The sequence below is a fragment of the Erythrolamprus reginae genome, chromosome 2, assembly GCF_031021105.1.
Source record: "Erythrolamprus reginae isolate rEryReg1 chromosome 2, rEryReg1.hap1, whole genome shotgun sequence".
Lineage (NCBI taxonomy): Eukaryota > Metazoa > Chordata > Lepidosauria > Squamata > Dipsadidae > Erythrolamprus > Erythrolamprus reginae.
This window is the reverse complement of record NC_091951.1, coordinates 147,650,486-147,676,609: the sequence shown is the minus strand read 5'-3', so window position 1 is coordinate 147,676,609 and position 26,124 is coordinate 147,650,486. Positions and strand designations below refer to the sequence as shown.

The following is a 26,124-nucleotide window of genomic DNA, read 5'->3' as shown; positions in this document are numbered from 1 at the left end:
GATACTTAATATATAGAAATGACAAAATCATATAACTCTATATAACTCTGTGATGTTAGAGCCAAAGGGAAGTAAGCAAGTTTTATCCTAGTTAATCTTATAGCCACAGTATTTTCTGAAATACTGTAGTATCTTTATAAAATTAGGAAAAAAAATGAAATACTTCTCCAAATCTATAAAATATCATCAGCATATTGTTTGTACACAAAAAATTGTTTGTACACAATTTGCAAACATAGTGCCTTTAATGTCCAAAGATTGCCTTACAATATCAGCTAAAGGTTCAACAATCGAATTAAATAGCAAGGGCAAAAGGGGGTAGTCAGAAGTAATTTGATTTATTATTACTTTAGTGCAGAGTTTCAAATAATGAACTGTAATCTAATGAAAACAATTCCTTAGAAGATCATATCTAATCATCATTTGTTTAAAAAAATATAGTCCATTCTATAGATTATTTGTAGCTCAGGGTTGAAATGAAGGTTGTTTTTTTAATAAAATAATTTTTGAACTGGGTTCTTTGCTTGAAGTCCATTATATTTAGGTACATCCAATACATTAATTTTTTTAACTAAACTATTAAGTTTTTAACACACTGGGATTGTACATGGCCAGAAAATTTGCAAATGTATTGCACCATTCCATTGAAAAATCACTTAGGCCAGGAGCTTTATCCTTTTAAAACAATTGTATAGAAATATGTAATAGAGGCAGAGGTGCTTTCAGAAGATAAATCCATAACATAGCTTGATCAAAAATCAAGAATATGTGTAACGTAGACTCTACTAGGATATTTCAAACATGGACCAAAGAACTGAAAGAGCCAAAATGGCCTTCAAAGGCTTAATATATAAATGTTAAAATGGTATCAACAGATTTCAAATTAAATGGTTCATAAAAATAATTATATTTATAGTAAATGGGAACACTCCAAGGAATATACTCAAAAAACATCAAACTTTCTTGTTGAAGATGTAAAACAAAAAATAATTATTAAGGGTTCATTGAACATATGATACTTTTCTGAAATAGTATCTTAATGCACATAAATAGATTTATGGGGAAACCTTTAAATGTTAAACAAGTTAATGTGATGTTGAATTATTTATCAAAAGCTTTGGAATCAGACTAGCTGTAAGGAATTATGACTATAGTGAGATGTCTAAGAATAATAATGAGAAATTGGAAAAATAACATGATTCTAGATATTAGATTAGCTAAGTCTTCGGAGAGGGGCGGCATACAAATCTAATAAATTGAAATTGAAATTGAACTGAATTTTAGAAATGTGCAATTTACAGTATCCGTTCTGGAAAAGGCAACATTTTATACCAAAGGATGAAGCAGTATGTTTTTCTTTAGCACATATTTTATATTTTAAACAATATTTTGTACCTGATTGTACTATAGCATTATAAAGTATTTTAAGTAAACTAATGGCTGTAAGTTTAATATATAGATTTTTTTCATTTGTTTGTTTGCTTTTTAACTTTAAGAATAGTTTGCTCTTGTGTTGTTTTCTTGGTATTTTATCTGCATTTTGCACTGTTTTAAAACAAAGAATACTAATACAGTGATCCCCCGCTCGTTGCGAGGGTTCCGTTCCAGGACCCCCCGCAACGAGCGGGTTTTCGCGAAGTAGCGCTGCGGAAGTAAAAACACCATCTGCGCATGTGCAGATGGTGTTTTTACTCCCACAGCGCTAGCGAGGAGCCGAAGATTGGGGGCGGCGCGGCTGTTTGCCGCCGGCATGGGGGGCTTCCTAGCAGCCCCCCAAACCCGGGTTGGGGGTCCGGGGGGCGCTGGCTCTCGGCGCTTTCGAGCTGAGTCCGGGAGCGAATTCGCTTCCGGACTCAGCTCAAAAGCGCCGATAGCCAGCGCCAACGAACGGCTTGTCCACGCTGGCTCTCGGCGCTTTCGAGCTGAGTCCGGGAGCGAATTCACTTCCAGACTCAGCTCAAAAGCGCCGATAGCCAGCGCCAACGAACGGCTTGTCCATGCTGACTCTCGGCGCTTTCGAGCTGAGTCCGGGAGCGAATTCGCTTCCGGACTCAGCTCAAAAGCGCCGATAGCCAGCGCCAACGAACGGCTTGTCCACGCTGACTCTCGGCGCTTTCGAGCTGAGTCCGGGAGCGAATTCGCTTCCGGACTCAGCTCAAAAGCACCGATAGCCAGCGCCAACGAACGGCTTGTCCACGCTGACTCTCGGCACTTTCGAGCTGAGTCCGGGAGCGAATTCGCTTCAGGACTCAGCTCGAAAGCGGCGAGAATGAACGGCGTGGGCGGGCGAAGGGCGGGCGGCAGCGAGGAGTTTGCGTGGGCGGTGGGGAAACTCCTCGCTGACGCCAGCAAGAGGGGGAAGACCCGGGGAAGCCGCCCAGCAGCTGATCTCCCGGTTGCCATCTACGCATGCGTGCCCATAGAAAAAACGGGCACGCATGCGTAGATGGTATTTTGACTTCCGGGTTGAAAAATCGCGAAGTACCCTGTTCGCAATGGTTGGGGACGCAATAAACGGGGGATCACTGTAATAAAAAGACAAAAATTAATATGCAATAAAAAATAGTAAAATCCTGAAACTATAAATACTAGATTACAAAACAAAAAAACTAAATGCCACACCCAAACTGCATACCATACCCTAACACAATCCACTTCAAATAATCTACAGAACAACGAAAGGATTTACACAGATTTCTCCGTACATCAATTCTTTTGATTTCCCCCCCTCCTAATTATCTCTCATTTACTTCTTTTTTTCAACCAGGCTTTTGGCAAGGGAGAATGAGACTGCACATTTTATCATTCTTGCTAATTTTTAACTTTTATTGATTTTGTTGTAATTTCTTTGACTGTTGTGAATCACTTGGAATCACTGAGACTTGGGCAGCATACAAATTTAATAAATTCTGGTCCATCACATAGTCAGCCAGATGTTTAGACAAGAGTTGGGATTTTTAATCCACCTGTTGAGTCTTTCTCAATGACCTGGGATAATGTGAAAGGTATTGTCATGGGATGTAAGCCATTCCAAGCAAAGCCATCTTTTGCAATTGATCGAAGGTGATTTTATCAATGCTGATGTTTTAGGATTGCACCCAATCCCTCCTTTCTCTTTCACAAATTTGCAGCTGAATACCTTGTTACTTTGAGCAAGATTTTTAAACTTAATTTTAACTTATTCAACTTGCTAATACAGGCAGCCCTCCAGGTAAAGAACGAGTTTGATTCCTAATTCTGTCATTCACTTGAATTTGTATGTAAGTGAAAACTCTTACTTACAAATGGGTTGTCCATTATTCAAAATGGTGGATGGCATTCATCTTCATCAAGCCAATGAATGGCTGAAATTGTGCAATGTTTTAAAGAACTATTGAAAACAGACTGTATATTAAAACACACAGCTTCAGTAGATCATAAAAATATTCTAAAGATTTAGTGGTTTATTGGCTTGAGAAAGGACAATGTGTTTTAGTAATAGGCAGCTTATTCGTAAGTATGGGTTATTAAGTCAGATGTTGTTAATCCGAGGCCACAAAATAAAACAAAATATATTAACATTGGATATATTGAAGGATATTTTTGAATGAAAACAGAAGCTAATTTTATCTGTGTCTAAGAGGACAAGGATTATCTGACTTGATTGCGACTACTTTGAAAGCCGATTTAAAAATGACAGACTGGAAGAATGGCATGGGAAAAAATGTTGCACTGGACATACAAAAGAATCTGCAAAACTAATAAATATTTTGTTTTGTAATCAGTTACTAATTACATTGACTTTCTCAGGTAATCTACAACTCATATAAAAATATATCCTCATCAGTCTTTAATCTGATTTTTAAAAAATCTTTTCAAAAGAAAAATATAATTCTCAGAGATTGATATGATTTAATTTTGTAAAAGGAAACTGGTTTCTAACAAGTTACCAACTTCTACACGCTACATTTTTTTACCTTTAACCAGCTTTCTGACAATTTTTTCAGAATAAAAATTGAGAGCCACTAATCCCAGGCATTAATTGCTTTCATAAATATGACAAAAGGAGCACTGTGACCCAAGCTCAGTCTCCTTCAATATGTACAACAGTGCTTCATTTGGACAAAAGTTTGGACATGAGTTTCAACTTTATCTCCTTTCTGTCCCCCACTCCATGATATTGCCTCTAGTCTGCTAGATATGCTCTGTATTTTTTAAAAAATTTATCAGCTAATTTTTTGTCAACTCACCTAGAGTCTGATCTTAATGACATGTTATGTATTGCTTAGAAGATAATCAACTTCACATTTAGAATATGTTGAAATTTGAATATAACTTACTGGGAAGCCCATGTCTGTAAGCTGTTTTATCAGACGATTCATGATCCAGGCCTCATCTTGCTTACTAGGTGTCTTCATGCCCTAGGAAAATGAAAAGAAATAAGAAAACCAAATTCTATAATATGGTTTTAATAAAAAACGTATGGTCCCACAAAATACATGCTGCTTAGAATTAGTTTTGTTAAGCATATTTGGAGTATCTGGCCCATACAGTAACAATAACATCAACAAAACAAAGAAATGCTTCTCTTCCATATAACAATAAAATATGCTGGCCTGTAATAGTAATAATTGATTTGAGTTATATAGTAAAAAGCAGTATCATTATTTGAACCATTTGACTATTAACTTGTTGATATTTGTAACGCAGCTGTTTCAGTCCTACCTTCTGAAGTCCTTTCTTTGGGACATTCCCCCAGGAGTTACAAGAGGAATTGCTCTCTTGTGAAGCAGTATTATTCCACATATCTCCTTCTTCATCTTCCCACTGACTTGTACTGAGATTTACTTCATCTCCACCACTGCCCCAGCCTTCTTGCATAGAAGATTTAGAAGCTGTGGGGGGGAAAAGGGAAGATTTAAGCAAACTTCCCTAATCTCTTTAAATTGTGCCATCTGTAATCATAGCAACACCATATTTTACTTTACTGGTATTCAATTGGAGAGTTTACAGATGACTCAATAAAAAGGACAGCCATTCTAGATGCTGACACATCTTTCAACTTCCATAACATAAAAGAATATCTATTTAAATTGAAAAAGAATGGAAAAGCCAAACCAATCAATGGATTACAGATTTTACCTGGTTTGCACAGTGCTGGGGCAGCAGCTGGCGCGCTCACTCTTCCATATGTCCCTGCTGACTCAGCAGAGTTATCTCCCCACCCTGTACCACTGCTAGGGGGCTTCCCCCAGGCTGAAGTGCCATTATCAACTGCAGCAGAAGGGGAGGGAGGTTCTCCCCATGAAGCTTCAGGCTTTGCATGGACAGCAGGCATCTCTCCCCAACCTGCTGAAATCAGAAATTGAAAAACCATGTTGAAGGCAAAACACATAATTAATTGTTAAACTGACACGTTTAATCATTTTACTTAAAAATTATGGACAACTTGAAGAAAGCTCATATAAAGTTCAGTCACCTCTTGTTAAAGGAAGATTCAAGAATCACTACACTACAATAAGAATTCTTTGCTAAATCCTTTCACAAATTACTAAGTTATAAAAATATAAGTTTTATTAACTTATAACTAAATGATAAAAATATTACACTTCCATAATAAACAAAAGCATCTACTCATTCATTTGGATGACTGAAATCACAAGAATTTTCCAAATAATTTAAAGCAAAGCTGTGAAATTCACTCTGAGAAAAACAGTGCTGTCTTCATTCATAACTTTTAAAAGGACTTTTAAAATACACTTTTTCTCTCTGATTTTTAATTGTTTTTTAATGCTATGTGCTATTCTTAAACATTTGATGTAAAATTTAAAACTATTAAATTTAACACACTTGTTTTTATATATTACTTGTATATCACCTTTATTAATTTTATAAATAACTCAACATACCTAACATACTCTATTTTCAACACAGCAAAAACCCTTGTTCCATATATCATGAAACAATAATTTTAACCCATAAACTGACTATTTTGAATAAGCCAGTCTGACAACAGTTATTGTATGTAAGGAAGTAAGTTCAATTGTATTGTTATTTTGGTAAAGTATTCCAACATCTTGTAGTCAAATATATAAAAAGGCAAGTTATTTCTGGGCCATCTACAGAATGGCATCTCTTCAATAGTGTACATCTCAAAACTAGGGTAGTGAAATCCCTGTTTATCCATCAGTTGGAAACATTTGGACAAGTCCTTATCCAAGAACAAGAAATGACTTTAGAAGCTTATCACAAGGATAATATGGTCTATCTAGCACATTGTACATTAAAACTGATTGGAATCAGAAACCCAGAATCTGGTTGACTTTATTTTCAAACAAAAGAGCCATGTTACATAATATGGCCTTAAAAAAATTGGTACTAAAGTAGAAAGTTTTTGAAAAATTGGTGAAAGACATAAAAAGCAATGGAATAAGGAATAATGGGCTAATGGGAAAACTGCAAAAAATAACTAATGAGAAAATCATAGCAGAATAGGATAGGAGTGTTTCATAAAGTAGGAGTTGCGAAGTAAGGAACATGTGTTCATATATAGATTTGAGATTGCTCCTAACAGGATTTAATTTTTTAAAAAAAACTTTACTAGCTGATTTATTATGTAACCATATCTTGCCACAATAATATTACCATTCAGGAAATTAAGTACAATTAAATGTTATGAAGGAAGTCACTAAATAGATAGTAAATACTATGTAAATAGAGAAACTTCAAGGAAATAAAATAGTAGAAGTCTGATAAAATAAATCGTAATTCACAGGTTACTTTGTCAAATAAGGAGGTATAAACTGGAACTTCCACTTTACCGAAGAAAAAATATGACAGGTTGAATGGATTCTTCTCCAAAGCAGCATAGCCCAAGTTTGTAAAAAAAATATTTCCCCTTTAAAAACAGCTGCTGGGAAGATATTGAAATGTTCTAAAATGTATTCTTTTAAAAGCTTTCAGCTTCTCTATTGAATTAGGATCAATACTATAATAACACTAGAACATCTACTTTTGTTAAAGAAAAAGAATGGTTTCCCATAGTTCTCTTTAAATTCAGTAATTATTAAAAACAATCAATCTGTAAGATATAAATAATTGCTAAATACATTGTGTAGTGAACCACATATTGTGTAAATTATTACTCACAATAAGGGAGTTCATGCCATGCCAAATTAGTTATAATTATATGACAACAATAACATCCATTAAGACACTCATAGTTTGTAAAGTTCTCCAGAGATCAAACTGATTAGAAAAAAAAATTGCAAGTCATACTGATAGTATGAAAAATCTTAAATAAGTTGAGTGGAACTGATATTTGAATCCTGGGAGTGGGGAATCCAAATTTTATTATTGTTTTAAGAATAACTATGGCTATTTGCACTATTTACAAATGTATACAAAACACTACAACCAAGCAAAGAAAGACATTAATAAAATTATTCTAAACCAACAAATTAGGCATTCAGGTCTTTTATAATAATAATAACAACAAATAAGAGCCGGGGTGGCGCAGCAGGTAGAGTGCTGTACTGCAGGCCACTGAAGCTGACTTGTAGATCTGAAGGTCAGCGGTTCAAATCTCATCACCGGCTCAAGGTTGACTCAGCCTTCCATCCTTCCGAGGTGGGTAAAATGAGGACCCGGATTGTGGGGGCAATAGCCTAGCTCTGTTAAAAAAAGTGCTATTGCTAACAGGTTGTAAGCCGCCCTGAGTCTAAGGAGAAGGGCGGCATAAACATTGAATAAATAAATAAATAAATAAACAACAACAGAGTTGGAAATGGGCCTTGGAGGTCTTATAGTCCAACCTCCTGCTTGGGCAGAAGACCCTACACTACTTCAAACAAAGGGTTATCCAACATCTTAAAAACTTCCAGTGTTGGAGCATTCACAACTTCTAGAGGCAAGCTGTTCCACTGATTAATTGTTCTAACTGCCAGGAACTTTCCCCTTAGTTCTAAGTTGCTTTTTTTCTTGATTAGTTCCCACCCATTGCTTCTTGTTCTACCCTCAGTTGCTTTGGAGAATATCCTGATTCCCTCTTCTTTGTGGCAACCCCTGAGATTTTGGAACACTGCTATCATGTCTCCCCTAGACCTGCATACCCACTTCCTGCCATCATTCTTCATATGTTTTAGCCTCCAGTCTCCTAATTATCTTTGTTGCTCTTCTCTGCACTCTTTCTAGAGTCTCAACATCCTTTTTACATTGTGGTGACCAAAACTGAATATAGTATTCCATGTGTGGCCTTACCAAAGCATTATATAGTGGCATTAATACTTCACGTGATCTTGATTCTATACGTCTGTTAATGCAGCCTAGAACTGTGTTGGCTTTTTTGGCAGCTGCTGCACACTGCTGGCTCATATTTAAAGGGTTGTCCACTAAGACTCCAAGATTCCTCTCACAGTTAATACTGTTGAACAAGGTACCAGATATACTGTATCTGCGCATTTTGTTTTTCTTGCCTAGATGTAGAACCTTACATTTTTCACCATTGAGTTTCATTTTGTTTGATAAGGCTCAATGTTCAAATCTGTCAAGATCCTTCTGTATCTTGACCCTATCTTCTGGAGAGTTGGTCATCTGCAAATTTTATGACTTCCCCATCTATCCCTTTGTCCAAGTCATTGATGAAGATATTAAAGAGTGTGCCTTCATGGCATCGGACCAGAATATCTCCGGGACCGCCTTCTGCCGCACGAATTCCAGCGACCGGTTAGGTCCCACAGAGTTGGCCTTCTCCGGGTCCCGTCGACTAAACAATGTCATTTGGCGGGACCCAGGAGAAGAGCCTTCTCTGTGGCGGCCCTGACCCTCTGGAACCAGCTTCCCCCAGATATCAGAGTTGCCCCCACCCTCCTTGCCTTTCGCAAGCTCCTTAAAACCCACCTCTGTCATCAGGCATGGGGGAATTGAAACTTTTTTCTCCCTTCCCCTAGGCTTATAGAATTTATACATGGTATGCTTGTTGGTATGATTGGTCTCTTAAATTGGGGTTTTTAGATGACTTTTTAATATTAGATTTGTTACATTGTTTTCTTCATTGTTGTTAGCCGCCCCGAGTCTTCGGAGAGGGGCGGCATACAAATCTAACTAAACTAAACTAAACTAAACTAAACTAAACTAAACTGGGCCTAAAACAGAACCTTGGGGTATTCCACTGCATACTTCCAAATGGCTCTCTGAGTGTTTATTTAAAGTTGCAGACCGCTGAACTAGACAATGGATTAGGAAAAGTGACAGAGTACAGAGTACAGTACTTATTCATCAAAATTGCTTTTGTTATCTTGGCACCTAGTGCCCACATAGGTTTTTTTTAAATGCTTTAGGAGTCTTTCCTTAGACCCAGACAGGGTAACTAGAGTGCCCTTAAGAGTCTGTTGCCATAATGATGGCAAATACTACTTCAGGACTGTTGAACAGACAATGAAGAAAATTCTGAAAGCATTTGAAAGGCTGCTGATGCTATTATCAAAAGCTGTTTTACTCTACAAATCTTTGGAGGAATAAAAGATGGACTGCATGAAAACACCAAACAGTCTTCAGCTTCTGATGTAGCTATAAAGAGAAGCCTACAGATCTGACTATGGATAGCTATGATGAGATTTTGGGAAGAGGGTTGAAGATTGGGAAAAGGGTTGTAGCACCCAGTGCTACAGTAGATAATCTAAGAATATTTACATGCTTGACCTCTACATCTTCTGTCTTTATGTTGCAGCTTGATTAAATATTTTATTTCTCCATATTTTTATCAGAACCATTTTTCTCCCCCTCTACAGTTTGATGTTGTATATGTTATTTTTTTGCCTTTTAGTTAACCAATAAGTGTGAATCTTTATCAATCTATGGAGGTTGCAATAAGCAAAATATGTATTATTATTATTATTATTATTATTATTATTATTATTATTATTATTTATTCGATTTGTATGCCGCCCCTAACTTTGTAATCAATGAGCCAAAGGGACTGGCAGAAAAGTTTCCTTTCTGCTACCTTTATTAGGCCTGGAAGTATTGTTATTGGTAGGAGAATATTTGGATAAATAATGCAGTTGCTCCTAATCTGCTTTCAATTGCTTAAGCACACATGCAGCTTATTGGCTTAATCCTTATTCCTTTGATTAAAATATACTGTTCAAAAAAATAAAGGGAACTCTCAAATAACAAATCCTAGATCTGAATGAATGAAATATTCTCATTGAATACTGTACTTTGTTCTGTACAAAGTTGAATGTTGCTTCTTAAGTGGGCTGTTTGATTTCACAGAAGTTTGATTTATTTGGAGTTATATTGTGTTGTTTAAGTGTTCCCTTTATTTTTTTGAGCAGTGTATTTATTTGCTTACTTCATATGGTTTATACTCACTTTTCTGCAGATATTCCATGGACACATTTCTATTTTATTCCAGATTATTAGGTACAGTGATACCTCGTCTTACCAACCTAATTGGTTCCAGGACAAGGTTCGTAAGGTAAAAAGTTCGTAAGACGAAACAATGTTTTTCATAGGAATCAATGGAAAAGCGATTAATGTATGCAAGCCCAAAATTCACCCCTTTTGCCAGCTGAAGTGCCTGTTTTTGCACTGCTGGGATTCCCTGAGGTTCCCCTCCATGGGAAACCCCACCTCCAGGCTTCCACGGGAATCCCAGCATCGCAAAAACGGGTGCTTCGCTGGCAACGTAAATCCAGAGGTGGGGTTTCCCAGCGAGGCAAGCCTCAGCGAAATCGCAGCATCGCAAATGACCCACTGGTGATGTCACGATGACATCACCAAACTGGATCGGTCAGTACCGGTATGTGGGCACTGACTTTTTTTTTTGAATTTTTAAAAATGTTTTCCAGGTTTTATTGTTCTTCTGCCCATGTGCAGAAGTCGAGTTTCAGCACTTTCTTGCCATCACTCCTGGGCTCGTCTAGACAGAGAGGCCTGCCAGCGCTCTCGATAGTTTCTCTGCAGTATTTTCTGGACTGGGACGACCTAAAACGGCAACTTCTTACAGTGTGCTTTTCAATGGCCCCAAGGGCCGCCCTCCTGAAGTGCCGCTGCCCCCACTCTGGAACCTTCCTTCTAGCATTGCTGCAGCTGGAGATCCCATCAGGATCGAAGACAGACATGCATATCGGAGCCGAGAGGGGCAGGGCTGGGGTGTCCAAGAACTCCTGGGGAGTTTCCCTGTACAGATTTGGACGGTGGGGATGTGGATGGGTTTGAAAAGTGAATTACAGATAACCCGCTCCCCCCCCCCCCCAGGCTGGTAAAAGCCATGTAGAAAAAAACTCGAGATTGGGGTGTCTTGGAACTCCCGGGGTGTTTCCCTGCACAGGTTTGGGCAGCGAGGGTTTATGGTGTGAAAAAGGAGCTGCAGGCAGCTCGTTACCAACCCCCATCCAGGAGGTGATCTGTGATGTCTGCATCCCTCATCCTTACTTTATTTCCCCCACCCCATCCTTTCCTAATTACTTTGTCCCGCTCGGGCCCTTGAGAAGAGCCTGCCATGTGCACTTTCTACCAAGGACAGGCTCATTTCAGGATGGCCTGGGAGTGGGTGGGGGTAGAGCATGCGTGGGGAGAAAGAGGCATAATTTTAAAGAAACAGGTGAGCCAGGGGTGGGGGAAAGTGGCAAAGAAGAGGCAGTAGCAACTGGGGCAGCAACAACCCCAGCACATACACCTCCTCACCCAACGTGGCTATCAGGACTCTAGGAGGAGGAGAGGATCCTGTTTCCTCCATTGGGAAGCAAGCTAAATTACACTTAAAGACTGTTTCACGTGACTTTTTTAGTCCCAGAAACAATGGTAAGAAACACGACAGATCTGGGGTGGGAAGACACCCCCCAGGGGAGAAAGAGAGGGGATGGAAGAGAAAGGGAAAGAGACAGAAACAAAGAAAGAGTGAGAGAAAGAGAGGGAGAGGAAGAGAGGAAGGAAAAGAGAAAGGGGAAAAAGAAAGAGGAGGGAGAGGAAGAGGGAGGAAGGGGGAAGAAATAAAGAGGGGAAGACAGAGGGAGAGAAAGAGGAGAGGGAGGGGGGAAGAATGAGAAAGGAGAGAGGGGGAAGAAAGAGAAAGAGTAGGAGAGAAGGAAAGAGATTGGGAAAGAGAAGGGGAAGAGAAAGTGATGGGAGAGGGGAAAGAGAGGAGGGGAAGGAAAGGGGGGAAGAAAAAGAGAGGAGAGGGAGGGAAAGAGAAATGATATTACAAAAGGTTTTCTTTTTTTACTAGAAGCTCTGTAACAGAAGTCTTCAAACTTGGCAACTTTAAGATTTGTGGACTTCAAGTTGAAGTCAACAAGTCTTAAAGTTGCCAAGTTTGGGGACCCCTGCTCTGTAAAAAAGAAAGAGCATATTAATCATTTCAAATCATCTGGGAGTAGAAGAAGGAAAACACCATCTCTTTGTGTATTCAGAATTTGAAGATAAATAAGTAATTGATTGATTGGGGGTAGGGAATTGAGGAACTATTGTCTATTTTTCTGTCCTCTTCATTTAAAATCAGCAACACAATTATTCAAGTTCTAAGCATGAATTGAAAAAGGCTAAATGTATTCAATAAATGAGAAAAATGACAGATAATGATATTTATGGATATATTGCTCTTTCTTTTTCAGTGAGTTGCCAGTAATACAGTGATCCCCCGGTTTTCGCGACCCCGATCACTGCGAAATGGCTATATCGCGAGTTTTCAACCCGGAAGTAAACTCCACCATCTGCGCATGCGTGCCCTTCCACGCATGCGTAGATGGTGGAGTTTCCCCGCCGGGCAGAGGCTTCCCTGGGTCTTCCCCCACTTGCCCCGGTAAGACAGCGGCGGTGCGAGCAACGGGGCGGGTGGGCGGCACGCGCGAGCGCGGGGATACCCCAGCTCTGCTTCCCAGCTGAGAAGCGGAGCTGGCAATGGCGGACGGCGCGCGCGAGCGCGGGGATACCCCAGCTCTGCTTCCCAGCTGAGAAGCGGAGTTAGGGTGTCCGCACGCGCGCGCGCGCTTCGGGACACCCCCAGCTCCGCTTCTCAGCTGGGAAGCAGAGCTGGCAATGGCAGACGGCGCGCGCGAGCGCGGGGATACCCCAGCTCTGCTTCCCAGCTGAGAAGCGGAGATAGGGTGTCCGCACGCGCGCGCGCGCTTCGGGACACCCCCAGCTCTGCTTCTCAGCTGGGAAGCGGAGCTGGCAATGGTGGATGGCGCGCGCAAGCGCGGGGATACCCCAGCTCTTCTTCCCAGCTGAGAAGCGGAGCTAGGGTGTCCGCAAGCGCACGCGCGCTTCGGGACACCCCCCGCTCCGCTTCTCAGCTGGAAAGCGGAGCTGGCAATGGCGGGCGAAGGGCGGGCGGCGGTGGAAGTAAAAACACCATCTGCGCATGCGTAGATGGTGTTTTTACTTCCGCAGCGCTACTTCGCGAAAAATCGATCATCGCGAGGGGTCCTGGAACGGAACCCTCGCGATAATCGGGGGATCACTGTATTGCATTAGTATTGGATACATGCAACTATTTCCTTATAGTTCAGGAAAAAATCCATTAATTACTTTTAGCAGAAAATAAAGCCTAACTTTTAGTTCCATAATGATAAATTATGTTTTTAGCATTCCTTTCCTACAAATCTTCAGACTTAATAAGGATCTAAATCAAGAATCTTCCTTAGAACTACTATATGTTTTTCTAGAAAATCAATTTCCACTGATTAAATTATTATTTAAAACATACTTGTCATTATTTACAGTGATGGGATTAATATAATTTCTGACTTCGCAATAGTGCTTTAAAGAAACTACCACAAAACATTTCATCTTTAGGTGTGCTAACTGGATATCCCTTATTTATTAAAATAATTTATATTTCACTTTTCCACAATCAGAGTGAGCTGCAATAAAATATGAAACTTCCACTTAGAAAACAGTAGAACATACAAGCTCAATTTAGTAGTTCAAATCTCACCAGACTCAAGATTGACATAGTCTTCCATCCTTCTGAGGTGGTAAAAACTGAAATTGTTGGGGGAAATATGCTGACTCTGTTACAGAGGACTGTAAAGCGGTATATAAGTCTAAGTGCTATTGCTATGCAATATCTTCCGCTGAGCCATTGAGTTACTTTCCATAAGATTAAATGAGAAAAAGGGTGTCCCTTTCAATAAATGTCAGTGAATTTTAGGTTAGCAATAACTGAAGAAGTATCTCCTTGGCAAAACAAAAACCATTCAGATGTAGTACCTGATTGCACTACCAGATCCAGTATCTGATAATGAAAATCAAAGACTAAACAAGACACGGGTCATGTGAGAAAACAGAACTAAGAAAAGAGGAAAAATATGGCACAAATTATGAAGACAGTATTTTAGAATCAGTTATGTGACGTGCTGATGGATTTGACATCATATGGAATATTAGCCAATGATACTGAACTGTCAATCTATGATCTATGGCAGTGATGGTGAACTTTTTTCTGGTTGGGTGCCAAAAGAGCATGTGCATGCACAGGCATGCCCACACCCACAATGCAATGCCACACCCACCCTCAGTGCATACACACACAACCCCCCTGTGCTGCCCCCCCACGTGCATATGCGCAGGTCTCACTGAAGCCTCCTAACCTCCGGTAGGCCTGTTGGGCCCGTTTTTCACCATCCACAGGCTCCGGAGGCTTTCCTGAAACCTGGAGAGGGCGAAAATAGCCTCCACCAGCCTCTGGAAAGCCAAAAATCAGCTGGCCATTGCACAGATTCACGCTGGAACTGACATAGGGCAACGCTACATGTGCCCTGAGATATGGTTCCGTCTGCCACCTGTGGCACACATGCCATAGGTTTGCCATCATGAATCTATGGTATTTATTTGGTTATATGTATTCTGAAGAAAAAGGGGTCACTAGTATCTACTTAATATGATTTCCTTTGCATCTCTTCTACTTTTTCTTCAGAATAAGGAATTTGTAATGCTATTTTTAAAAAATGAGTGTTTCACCGACTCATTATGTTGGACATTGCTTCATTTTTTTTTTTTTTACAATCCTGCTGCTCATTTAAATCTATGTAATTACATTGCTTTCCTAATTCAAGTGACAATCTAAAACACTCTTACCTGAAATTAAGCTTAACTGAACTTCCTATTTTATTTCGAGCAGCTATGGATAAAATTGTATTGTCAGTCTTTTCATGCCTGCTCAAGTTTTGCACTTTGGATGGAAAATAAATCAGTTTCATGTAAGCAGCATATTGGAAACTACATTTATACATTAGGTTAACAAGTGTTACTTCATGCTAAAAAAATATCAAAATGTGTATCCTACCTGGGCCAAGCAGAGGGGACCGGTTTGACTGGGCACTTGACTGGTGCGGTGGCTGAGGTTCAGCCATGTTTGCGTTGATAGTGGTGGTAGTGGTGGTAGCTGTGGTACTGCTCTGGATTACAGAACTGTTTCTATCCCACATATTTACAGTCTTGTTGTTATTGTAATTTGGATCACCCCAAGCTGAGGTACCATCATCTATCTCCATCTTGCGCCGAATGGAGGGTGGAGAGGGCTCTTCCCACCCAGTTGATTCACTGTTATCTTTCTGTTTGGCTGGGAGTGGTCCACCAACCCATCCTGATCCACTCTGTTTAACAGAAGCAGCTCCTCCCCAATTACTCACATTGTTGTCCTGGGATTTAGAAGCCCAATTTTGTTGGGGACCAGATTTTAAAGATTCTCCCCAGCTTGTACCTGTATTAACTTTGCTATTTGTGCCATTTCCCCATCCACTGGTCCCAGAACGTGTAGTGTCATTCCAACCAGACCCTGATCTGTTGTCAGCATCCCATCCAGAACCATTCTTTTTCCCATCACCCAAGTGTCCAGCGATAGACGAGGAATCAACCCAATCTCCACCACTTGAAGTCCAGCCTGGATTTGATTTCTGTCCATCTCCCCAGTTTTGAGATTTGGGTTTTTGAGGTTCCCCCCAAGAAGGTGACTTGTCATCCTGATTTGTGGTCCCACTCCAAGTGTGTCCACTTTTGGCAGCAGCAGCATTATTGACAGCAGTTGAATTTGTTAGCTCCCCCCATCCCCCGGGACCGTTGGGCGCTTTGTTATTGTTATCACCCCAACCTGTATTAGTTGGAACGGATGCAGGTGGAGAGCTGACCCACCCAGATACTGAAGAGGTATTTGTACTGTTCATGATGGACCCATCATTCTTGCCCCCTGCATTTGAAGGCTGAGTAGCTGCACAACCCCAGGCCTCAGTTCCATTGTCATTCTTTCGATCAGACCGTGAAGATTCTTCAAATTCCCAGGCAGTGTTTTGTTTTACAGGTGTTTGTCCCCATCCAGTATTGGAAAGAACCCTTGGGTCAAGGTCATTCCTTGGCAGTTGGACTTGTCCTTGGTCTATCATTCCCTTGTCTCTTCTTCGACAATCTCCAGGGCCTTCCCTTCCAGTACTGCCTTCGTTTTGACTTCCATTGCTATCATTGCTTCCTTCACTACCTGTGTTGCCAGTTGCTGCAGCTTTGGCCCAAGAGTTTATTTGATCATTGCCCTGCTGCATGGCAGGATTCTGGTTGGTAACACTAGAGCTATCCCACCCTGTTGATCCTTTTCCACTGATGTCATTACTGGAATGCTGGTTTGGGGGTTTGCTCCATTCACCATTAATACCATTGCTAGTGCTGCGATTTGAATGTCCCCAAGCACCAGAATGCATACTACCAACGCTATTGTTGCCATTGCCCCTGCCCCATGCTAAGACTCCAGGACTGGCAGGATCCCACGCACTTGTCCCATTCCCTTCCTTTTGCACAGCATTGCTGGATCCATTTTGCTTAGCAGTTAATGCTGAGTTCACAGTGTCTCCATTCCCCTGACTGAACCCAGAATTGCTGTTTCCTCCGGCAGGATTATTTGGGGATATTCCCCACACTGAATTGCCCATTCCTTCACCACTACCCCCACTGACTTGAGAAACTGATGTCCCATTAGCACCAGGAAGGCTTTGCAAATGGGGTGGGATGATGGCCCCCATGCCAACAGCCATGCCCCAGTTTGGCAGTCCATTTGTCTGCATTGCATTGATAGGGTTTGGTGAAGAGTTCATGGGGTTAGTGTTATTTGGTCCATCAGTGTTAAGGTTCTGAGGTTGTACGCTGAAAGACACATTCTGAGAAGTGGACGTTTGTGGTTCTGTGCTCTCTTGTGGCAACAAGTTTCCCCAAGCACCTAAGGTGCCTGCTGGGTTCCCATTCTGGTTGCCCATGTTCTGACCTATGGCACTGACTGGACTGCAAATACTGGAAGGGTTGCCTGCTCCCACAGTTCCCTCATGTCCAAGTACAGGCCAGGCAGCTGGATTGGCATTGGGGTTAAGGTTAAGATTAATGCCAGCATTTGAGTTGGAAGCACCCCAGCAATTCTGACTTCTACCATCTCCAATCATGTTGTCCATCTTCCCATCCCCACCACTAGCAGAGCAGTGAGCTAAGCCAGAGTTAGAATTGGTGGCAACACCCCACACTCTGGTTGAGTTTCCATTACCATTTGCTCCCCCAGCTCCAAGGGCACTCTGGTTAGAAGTGCTTTGGATGAGTGCTCCATTGGTGCCATTATTGCCATTGGGTTTCTTTGTATGTCCAGTGAAGTTGCCTTGGGCACTCCCTGTAGCCATGCTACTATTCTCAGAGCCACAGTTGGAGGCAGAGTCAGTGTCTGTAGTACATTCTGAGGCAGACTCAGTCTCAGTTCCTGTAATGGAAGGCCACGCTTCCTTGTCAGTCCTGTCTATTATCACTTTATCCCAGCCGCAACTGGCTTCACTTCGGAAAGTGGGCTGCTGTCCCCAGTGAGTATTCTCATAGTTGTCTCCCAATCCACTGTGGCCAAGGTCTGAAAAATCAAATATTATGCAAATTAATCACCTGACAATGACCAAATATACAAGTATGACTTATTACAATATTTTCACATACATTTCCAATTCCAAAGCCAGTCATCACATATGAAGAAAAAAAACAAAGCCTATGTGATGGCATAAAAGATACATATTAGAAAGGTGAAATACAGATTTTTCCACACATTAAAATATATAGTCTTGCATGGTACAACAATGCACTAAAAATTCCAAGCTATGATAAAATAACTCTTTTCTATACAGTACTAATACATCCAGGTTTTAAATACATTCAAAATTTAAATTTCTCTTGTAAGACTCAACTAACAAAATCAACTTTCTTAACTTATATTGTGCGGCATACAAGTATATATATTTTCTATAAATTACAGAATTTAAAGGTAAAAATTCTAAAAAGTATTTTCATATTTCAACAGATTTATAAAGTTAATAAATTCCTATAAGATGTATAATGTACCTTAAATCTTGTATCACCAATATTTAGGACTTGAACTTAGAAACAATAGGCCTAATAGGAGCCAAACATTACAATGATGTTACTTTCAAGACTTTTTAAACGTTACAATTAAAAAGATAGAAGTATTAGCTGTTTCACTGAAAATTAAGACTTGGACATAATGGTTAGTATTCCATATATATAAAAGGTGGACAGACGGATCAATATAATCCTGACCCACGAGGAAAGAGAGAGCAAGCGGCCTTCTAACTTATGTCCCAATCTAGCAAAGCATAATGCTAGCTTTTGAGACTAGGAAAAGCAAAGAAAATAAGAGTAGTAATTTGAACTGTTTATAGAGATTCAAGGGAGGTTATTCTTGTACCTACACAGGACATTTTAAATATTAATAAATTATCTATTTCTAATAATGTTTTGTTCTGCAGTGTGAATTACTATTAAATGTAAACTACATTTTCTGTAGTTGTCAGAGATAATTTGGGATTTTGAGAAAAATCTCAAACCAAGAGGGAAAAAAATTATTTTTAAGCCTTCTATAAATAACTTGCAAATTTTCAATGTAAAAAAATATTTTAATATTTTTGGGATGAAGTGATAAACTATATCTAAATTATGATTAATCAAAATAAAAACCTGGCAGTCAATAATTCTTTATATTAAGGGCCTTTAATTTTTTTAATATATTTTTTATTTTTCTCCACATTCAACATACATATACCTTCAATACAACTTAATATGGATAAATCATTTTTCAAGTACAATAAACTAGATCACATTCCAATTTTGCTTTACATTGTTTCATCTGTATCCTTCTTTCTTCTCTCCACTTCCTTCTTTCTATCTCAGGTGGCTGTTCCGCCTGTACTACCCTCCTTCTACTACCATTCCCTTCTCTTTCCGCCTTCTTCCTCCTACTACTCTCTGCCCTTTCTCTCCTTCTTTCCTACTTCCCATCCACCATCAAAATCCTTCCCTAAGTGGATAATTCTATTACAATTACATGACAGACTAAAATGCTTCTCTAGATCTTACTCTTCATAATAATCCCTTTTATTTCTAAACCTCCTATCTATTATATTTATATCTTACCTTTCAATATATGTTACCTCCTTTCACCTAGTTTTGTCTTCTGGGTCTACCCTCAACCAATTCAATTTTTGTTCCAGATTAGTTGCTATAGCTAGATTTTACAAGCCAATTGTTATTTCTTGTGCTTCTTAGTTTTAGGACTTATTACTTCCTCTCCTCTTTAATATCTTAGTTCATCTTTTACTACCCCTACAGCCATTTCTAAACATTCAATAAAAATTTTAAAATATAACTATCAATTTATCCTGTGGTCTCATGTTAACAATAGTATTATTCTCTTGTATCTTATTTTTCATCAATATTATCGTAGTTCTTACATTGTAGTTTACTCACATTATAGATTATTCAGATCCTGTATCAGGAAAACTTTGGATATAAACACATTAACTGTACAACTTGTGCTTACTTCCAACAATTATATTATAAATTTCCTTAATAGAAATACATCTCTCTGCTATAAGATATGAGATTGAATAAATAATCCTTTTTTAAAAATTCCATAATCATATTATTTATCTAATCCAAGTTTATGTCTCTTAAATCCAATCATATATTTTTCAATTACATCTTGTTTACTATTAATACTAAATAATATTATTATTTATAATAATATAAATAATACCAAAATCTAAGAAAGAAGGGGGGGGGGAGAAAATATACAAATAGTCATCTTATTGTTGATTCGCTAGCATACATATTCATCAGAAATCTTTCACTAAGTTAGATCAAGTTCACCAGTTATTCACATTATAATCAACAGAGACAGCAGTGATAGCTTAAAAGATTATACTTTCTTTAATTAATTTAATTTTTCATCCTAAGATAAAATACAAAAAAATAGTATAAGGGCAGACTAGATGGATTATGAGGTCTTTTTCTGCCATCAGTCTTCTATGTTTCTATTTTTAATTTTAATTTAATTTAATACCCTTTAATTAAGAGTATTTTTAGCAGTTAAACTCAACAGTGTACTTCTTATTTATTTAAAAGTCTAGTTAAGGCATTTTAAAAGGCAATCTTCTAAGTCTATGAATTAAATAATATTTCTATAGCAGAGTAAAAACAAAACTTATGTATAATAATGTGGATATTTAGGATGAAGACAAAAAAGTTTTTTTTAAATGCACAAAAGCTCTATTTTAGTCTGTAAAAGTTTATTTATTATCAAGAGGCTCTCCCTTATTTCTATAGCATGTATAACCTGAGGGGCAAGTCCTTTCTTAAAGGTGTTAGAAATCTATAAGCATTTGGGTTTTTAAAAATAATAATAGGTGAAGTATTTATGTCTGTGTTCTGAATTTTGTAACTATAAACATTTAGGTTCAAATTGCAAGTTTCGCCAACAAGAATTACTGTGTAAAAGCTTAAATTCTAAGACTGTGCCAGAAATACTAATGCAGATATGAAAGAGTTAAGGGACAGCCCAAAATAAAACAGCTTCATTTACAGAGAGAATCCAGTACTAAGCTGCACAAGTGGAAAAATCTAATTTCCTTTTCTATTTTTTTCTTCTCTTTTTGCCACGGTATGCAGCGAAGTATGCTCCCTCTGAACCTTTAATGTATTCAGGAAAAGAGCTGAGCAGCATAAAAGAGAACATTCTTCATTATTAGATAATGAGTACTCTGTGAAATACTAACACTCCAAAACCAAATAGCAGTAGATAATGACAAATAATAACTTCATTTTTCTGCCCAGCGCAGCATATCTATAGCAAGCAGCTCTTTCTCTGAGGACGCCATTTTATCAAACCTGAAAGGCAGCCAAAAGCTTAGGACGCTGTGCTGCTGCTGCCTCTAAAACATTATGTAATAAACTGATTTAACAGAAGCAGATGCTATTTGCCCCCCCTCCCTTTTTTCTTCCTCTTGTTGCTCTAAAGGGGCCAATGAGTAATAAAATACCTGACGAAAGGTGACGCCCAACCATCCTAGAAGACGCTACATTGTGTACAGAGCTGCCTCTCCTTCTGCATCTAGGTTCGCCTGGACTCTCAGCTTCAATATGTCGACTGTGTTGAGAGTGAGCCTCATCCTGTAGAGCTGCCAAGAAAACCGCTCAGTGCAAGTGTGCACCCAGACAACCTGCAAGCTTGCTCAGGCCTTAGATCTGCAAGCCTTGGAAATGCTCTTTCTATGCAGGGAAACTCTTCTACTCTGACCCCCCCCCTCCCTCCAGCATATAGCCCCCTTAACTCTGGGTAAGGCATCAACAGATGAGGATTTAAAAGCTTGATTATCTAATTGCAGCTGACATTAAACCAATCTTGCTTCCTCCTTAAATTCTTTCAACTGTCACAAAACATTTTCAGTTCGAAACCCAGCCACAATTAGCACGGTGGCTGCTTTTCTTCTGGTTTTGAAAGTCAGCCAAAAGAACAGCCGCATATTGCTGATTGGCTACATGCAAACACATTCCTGCCTCCTTCGTATTTCTACCCTCCTCTTCCCATCCTTAAAAAGAAGACGACGGGCTGTATACTTGGCAAACAAGCCAAGTATATTGGTAATGATATTGGGGAGGGGAGAGGAGGGAGGGGAAACCTGACATAAAACCAGGCAATTCCCCCAAGTCTTTTAATTGTTTCTCTGCTTTTATCAGGCAAGTGCATTAAAACCCACAGCCTTAGTCTGTGAGCATGTGGAATTGTTGCTACATGCCTCGGAATGACAAGACAAACTGCAGCGCTTTCCCCCTTCAATATTTCCATCTGTTCCACCATGGAGGCGCAAGTATTTGATGTCTAGTTAAGGCTTTTTAATTTTGTTTCTTGTCTTTTACTAAACATTGTGTAATTTTAATCTGAATAATAACATCAACATCTGATCCAAAATGTAACCTTTTCAAACTAAAAGGGGGGGGGGGAGAGATCCCTATTATCCTATTGACTTGCAAGGAAACAGCCCTGAAATCCCTTCACTTAAGATCAGAAAAAAAGAAATAAAATAAAACCTCTTTCATCTCACTCATATCTCAAGCCTTCCAGTCTGAAAGCTTAAGGATGAGATAAAATACATACATAAACACACACACACACACACTCTAGTTGACTCCAGGTAACCAAGAAATAATTATTTAAATATAATTACTCCAAAGAAAAACTAGCTTTTAAAACATAGATTGGGATATAAATGTATATATTCCATCAAGCACATCTAAATGCATATTTAACTTTCTGCAAAATTGCACAATCTGCAATGTTTCTCCCCCTTATTTATGGATCAAATTATCATTATATCATTCTGCTATACTAGTAAAATAGTTAAGAGATACCTTTAAAGTTATTCAAACATTGTGAAAAAAACAGAAGTGCAACTGAACCCGAGTTCAATGGTTAGGATTGTAAATATTAACAGTAGTAATTAGTCTGCATAATATAGCAAAAATAAAAACATTCTGATATTTGCAAGTTATATAGATTTGAGTAATTTTGTGCATATGATGGATAATCTTCTAAAAAACGGTATTATGTATCATATCTCTGATTATATAGAAAGTCCACATTTAACAAGCACCTGTTCAGCAAATGTTCAAACATAGGACTGCACTGAATGGGTTGTAATGACAGCTCCTCGCAGTTGTGGCCATCTCAGTTTCCATATAATCACGTAACTGCAGTCCAGTCACTTATCAATTACATCTTATGTAATCACCATTGATGACCTGCTATTGCCTGTTTCTAACAATGGGAAAGCCAGCAGATATTGCAAATGGAGACCATGTGCATGCTTATTGGTGATATGGGATTCATTTAATGACAGCAACTAGAAAAACCAGAATTGCTATTGTTAAGCAGTGAAATCACATGACATTCCTTTTTACGATTATGTTGTTTAGCGATGCCAAATCTCATCCCAATTACCATCATTAAGCAAGTACTACAAGTACTCTATCCTGAATTTTGTCAGTAGTTACACTGTTTTTTCTTGGTATCCAAAGAATTTTTTCCAGAATTTAGGTCGGAACATTGACTTGGCTGCTCCAAAGCAACAAGATTATTCTTTTTCATCCATTTTCTTGTCAACTCAATATATTTCAGAATTTACTCTTGTTCATGATTGATTCTAAGAGAATAAGAGATTCTTTTTGTAGCCTTATGTGGAGAAGAATTATTAAATTTGTTTGTACTTGTGCTGAAAATTGGAAGCAATTTAAATATTATTAAATATGTTAAATATTTCTTTTCTTATTCCTTCCTCTTTGTTCTTTTGTTTTTTTCTTAATTTTGCATTTTCTATACTTTCTTTACTTTTTATTTGAGTTTCGTTGCAATGCCTTTTACTACTGTTAATAAAATTACATTTTAAGAAATAAATTTGTTTTCATTAGAGCAGTTGTCACCAATCAGTGGTCCCTGAGAAAAGTTTGATGGTCCGCAATGCACTTGAGTAGAACTGCGGCGGAGGCTCTTGACCGGATTGCGCCTTTGCGACCTCTCCGTGGCGTTAGACCCCGTAGAGCCCCATGGTTCAACGAGGAGCTCCGGGAGTTGAAACGCCAAAAGAGACGTCTAGAGAAGCGATGGAGGAAGAGTAGGTCTGAATCTGATCGAACACTTGTAAGAGCTTTTATTAAGACTTACAAAGTGGCGCTCAAGGCGGCAAGATGCACGTACCATGCCGCCTTGATTGCATCAGCGGAATCCCGCCCGGCCGCTCTGTTTAGGGTGACCTGCTCCCTTCTCAACCAGGGGGGAGTTGGGGAGCCCTTGCAGAGTAGTGCCGAGGATTTTAACACGTTTTTCGCTGATAAAGTCGCTCAGATCCGGGCCGACCTCGACTCCAATTGTAAAACAGAGTCGACTGACAACGAGTCAGTCGAGGTGACTGGGGCACGTATTTGTCCACCTGTCTGGGAAGAGTTTGATCTGGTGACACCTGATGAAGTGGACAAGGATATGGAGCTGTGAGTTCCGCCACCTGTTTACTGGATCCGTGTCCCTCCTGGTTGGTTTCGGCCAGCAGGGAGGTGACACGGAGCTGGGCCCAGGAGATTACCAACGCTTCCTTGGGGAGGGGAGTTTTTCCAACACTCTATAAAGAAGCGCTCGTGCGCCCCCTCCTCAAGAAGCCCTCCCTGGACCCAGCCATATTTAATAACTATCGTCCAGTCTCCAACCTTCCCTTTATGGGGAAGGTTGTTGAGAAGGTGGTGGCACTCCAGCTCCAGCGGTCCTTGGAAGAGGCCAATTATCTAGGTCCCCAGCAGTTGGGTTTCAGGCCCGGTTACAGCACGGAAACCGCTTTGGTCGCGTTGATGGATGATCTCTGGCGGGCCCGGGACAGGGGTTTATCCTCTGTCCTGGTGCTCCTTGACCTCTCAGCGGCTTTCGATACCATCGACCATGGTATCCTTCTGCACCGGCTGGAGGGGTTGGGGGTGGGAGGCACTGTCCTCCAGTGGTTCTCCTCCTACCTCTCTGGCCGGTCCCAGTCGGTGTTAGTGGGGGGTCAGAGGTCGGCTCCTAGGTCTCTCCCTTGTGGGGTGCCTCAGGGGTCGGTCCTCTCCCCCTTGCTATTTAGCATCTACATGAAACCGCTGGGCGAGATCATCCAAGGACATGGGGTGAGGTATCATCAATATGCTGATGATACCCAGGTCTACATCTCTACCCCATGCCCAGTCAACGAAGCGGTGGAAGTGATGTGCCGGTGCCTGGAGGCTGTTGGGGCCTGGATGGGTGTCAACAGACTCAAACTCAACCCGGATAAGACCGAGTGGCTGTGGGTTTTGCCTCCCAAGGACAATCCCACCTGTCCGTCCATTACCCTGGGGGGGGAATTATTGACCCCCTCAGAGAGGGTCCGCAACTTGGGCGTCCTCCTCGATCCACAGCTCACATTAGAAAACCATCTCTCAGCTGTGGCGAGGGGGGCGTTTGCCCAGGTTCGCCTGGTGCACCAGTTGCGGCCCTATCTGGACCGGGACTCATTGCTCACAGTCACTCATGCTCTCATCACCTCGAGGTTCAACTACTGTAATGCTCTCTACATGGGGCTACCTTTGAAAAGTGTTCGGAAACTTCAGATCGTGCAGAATGCAGCTTCAAGAGCAGTCATGGGCTTACCTAGGTATGCCCATATTTCACCATCACTCCGCAGTCTGCATTGGCTGCCGATCAGTTTCCGGTCACAATTCAAAGTGTTGGTTATGACCTTTAAAGCCCTTCATGGCATTGGACCAGAATATCTCCGAGACCGCCTCCTGCCGCACGAATCCCAGCGACCGATTAGGTCCCACAGAGTGGGCCTTCTCCGGGTCCCGTCAACTAAATAATGTCGGTTGGCGGGCCCCAGGGGAAGAGCCTTCTCTGTGGCGGCACCGGCCCTCTGGAACCAGCTCCCCCCGGAGATTAGAACTGCCCCTACTCTTCCTGCCTTCCGTAAACTCCTTAAAACCCACCTTTGCTGTCAGGCATGGGGGAACTGAAACATCTCCCCCTGGGCATGTTTAATTTATACATGGTATGCTTGTGTGCGTGTCTGTTAGTATATGGTTTTTTTTAAATCTTCAAATATTTTAAATTTAGTCGGATTATTTATGATTTGTTCCACTTGTTGTGAGCCGCCCCGAGTCTTTGGAGAGGGGCGGCATACAAATCCAAATAATAATAATAATAATAATAATAATAATAATAATAATAATAATAATAGTAACTACTCCGGGATGACCAATGGGCCAGTCCTGTGATCAGGGCTCTGGAAT

General features: G+C 40.1%; 1 protein-coding gene across 13 annotated transcripts in view; it reads right to left on the bottom strand.

The window, feature by feature from the left end:
- TNRC6C (trinucleotide repeat containing adaptor 6C) overlaps positions 1-26,124 on the bottom strand; it is a 177,013-nt gene that overhangs the window by 49,590 nt on the left and 101,299 nt on the right. For 7 of the 13 annotated variants that reach the window (XM_070739827.1, XM_070739832.1, XM_070739828.1 and 4 more), the window contains exons 5-8: positions 15,272-17,848; positions 5,122-5,331; positions 4,705-4,874; positions 4,320-4,400 (exon numbers count right to left, since the gene is read on the bottom strand). In XM_070739827.1, the coding sequence (XP_070595928.1) occupies positions 4,320-4,400; positions 4,705-4,874; positions 5,122-5,331; positions 15,272-17,848 (3,038 nt within the window). Of the gene's footprint in view, positions 1-4,319; positions 4,401-4,704; positions 4,875-5,121; positions 5,332-15,271; positions 17,849-21,323; positions 21,618-26,124 lie in introns of those variants that run through there. The other 6 variants (XM_070739829.1, XM_070739830.1, XM_070739834.1 and 3 more) reach the window with 3 other exon arrangements.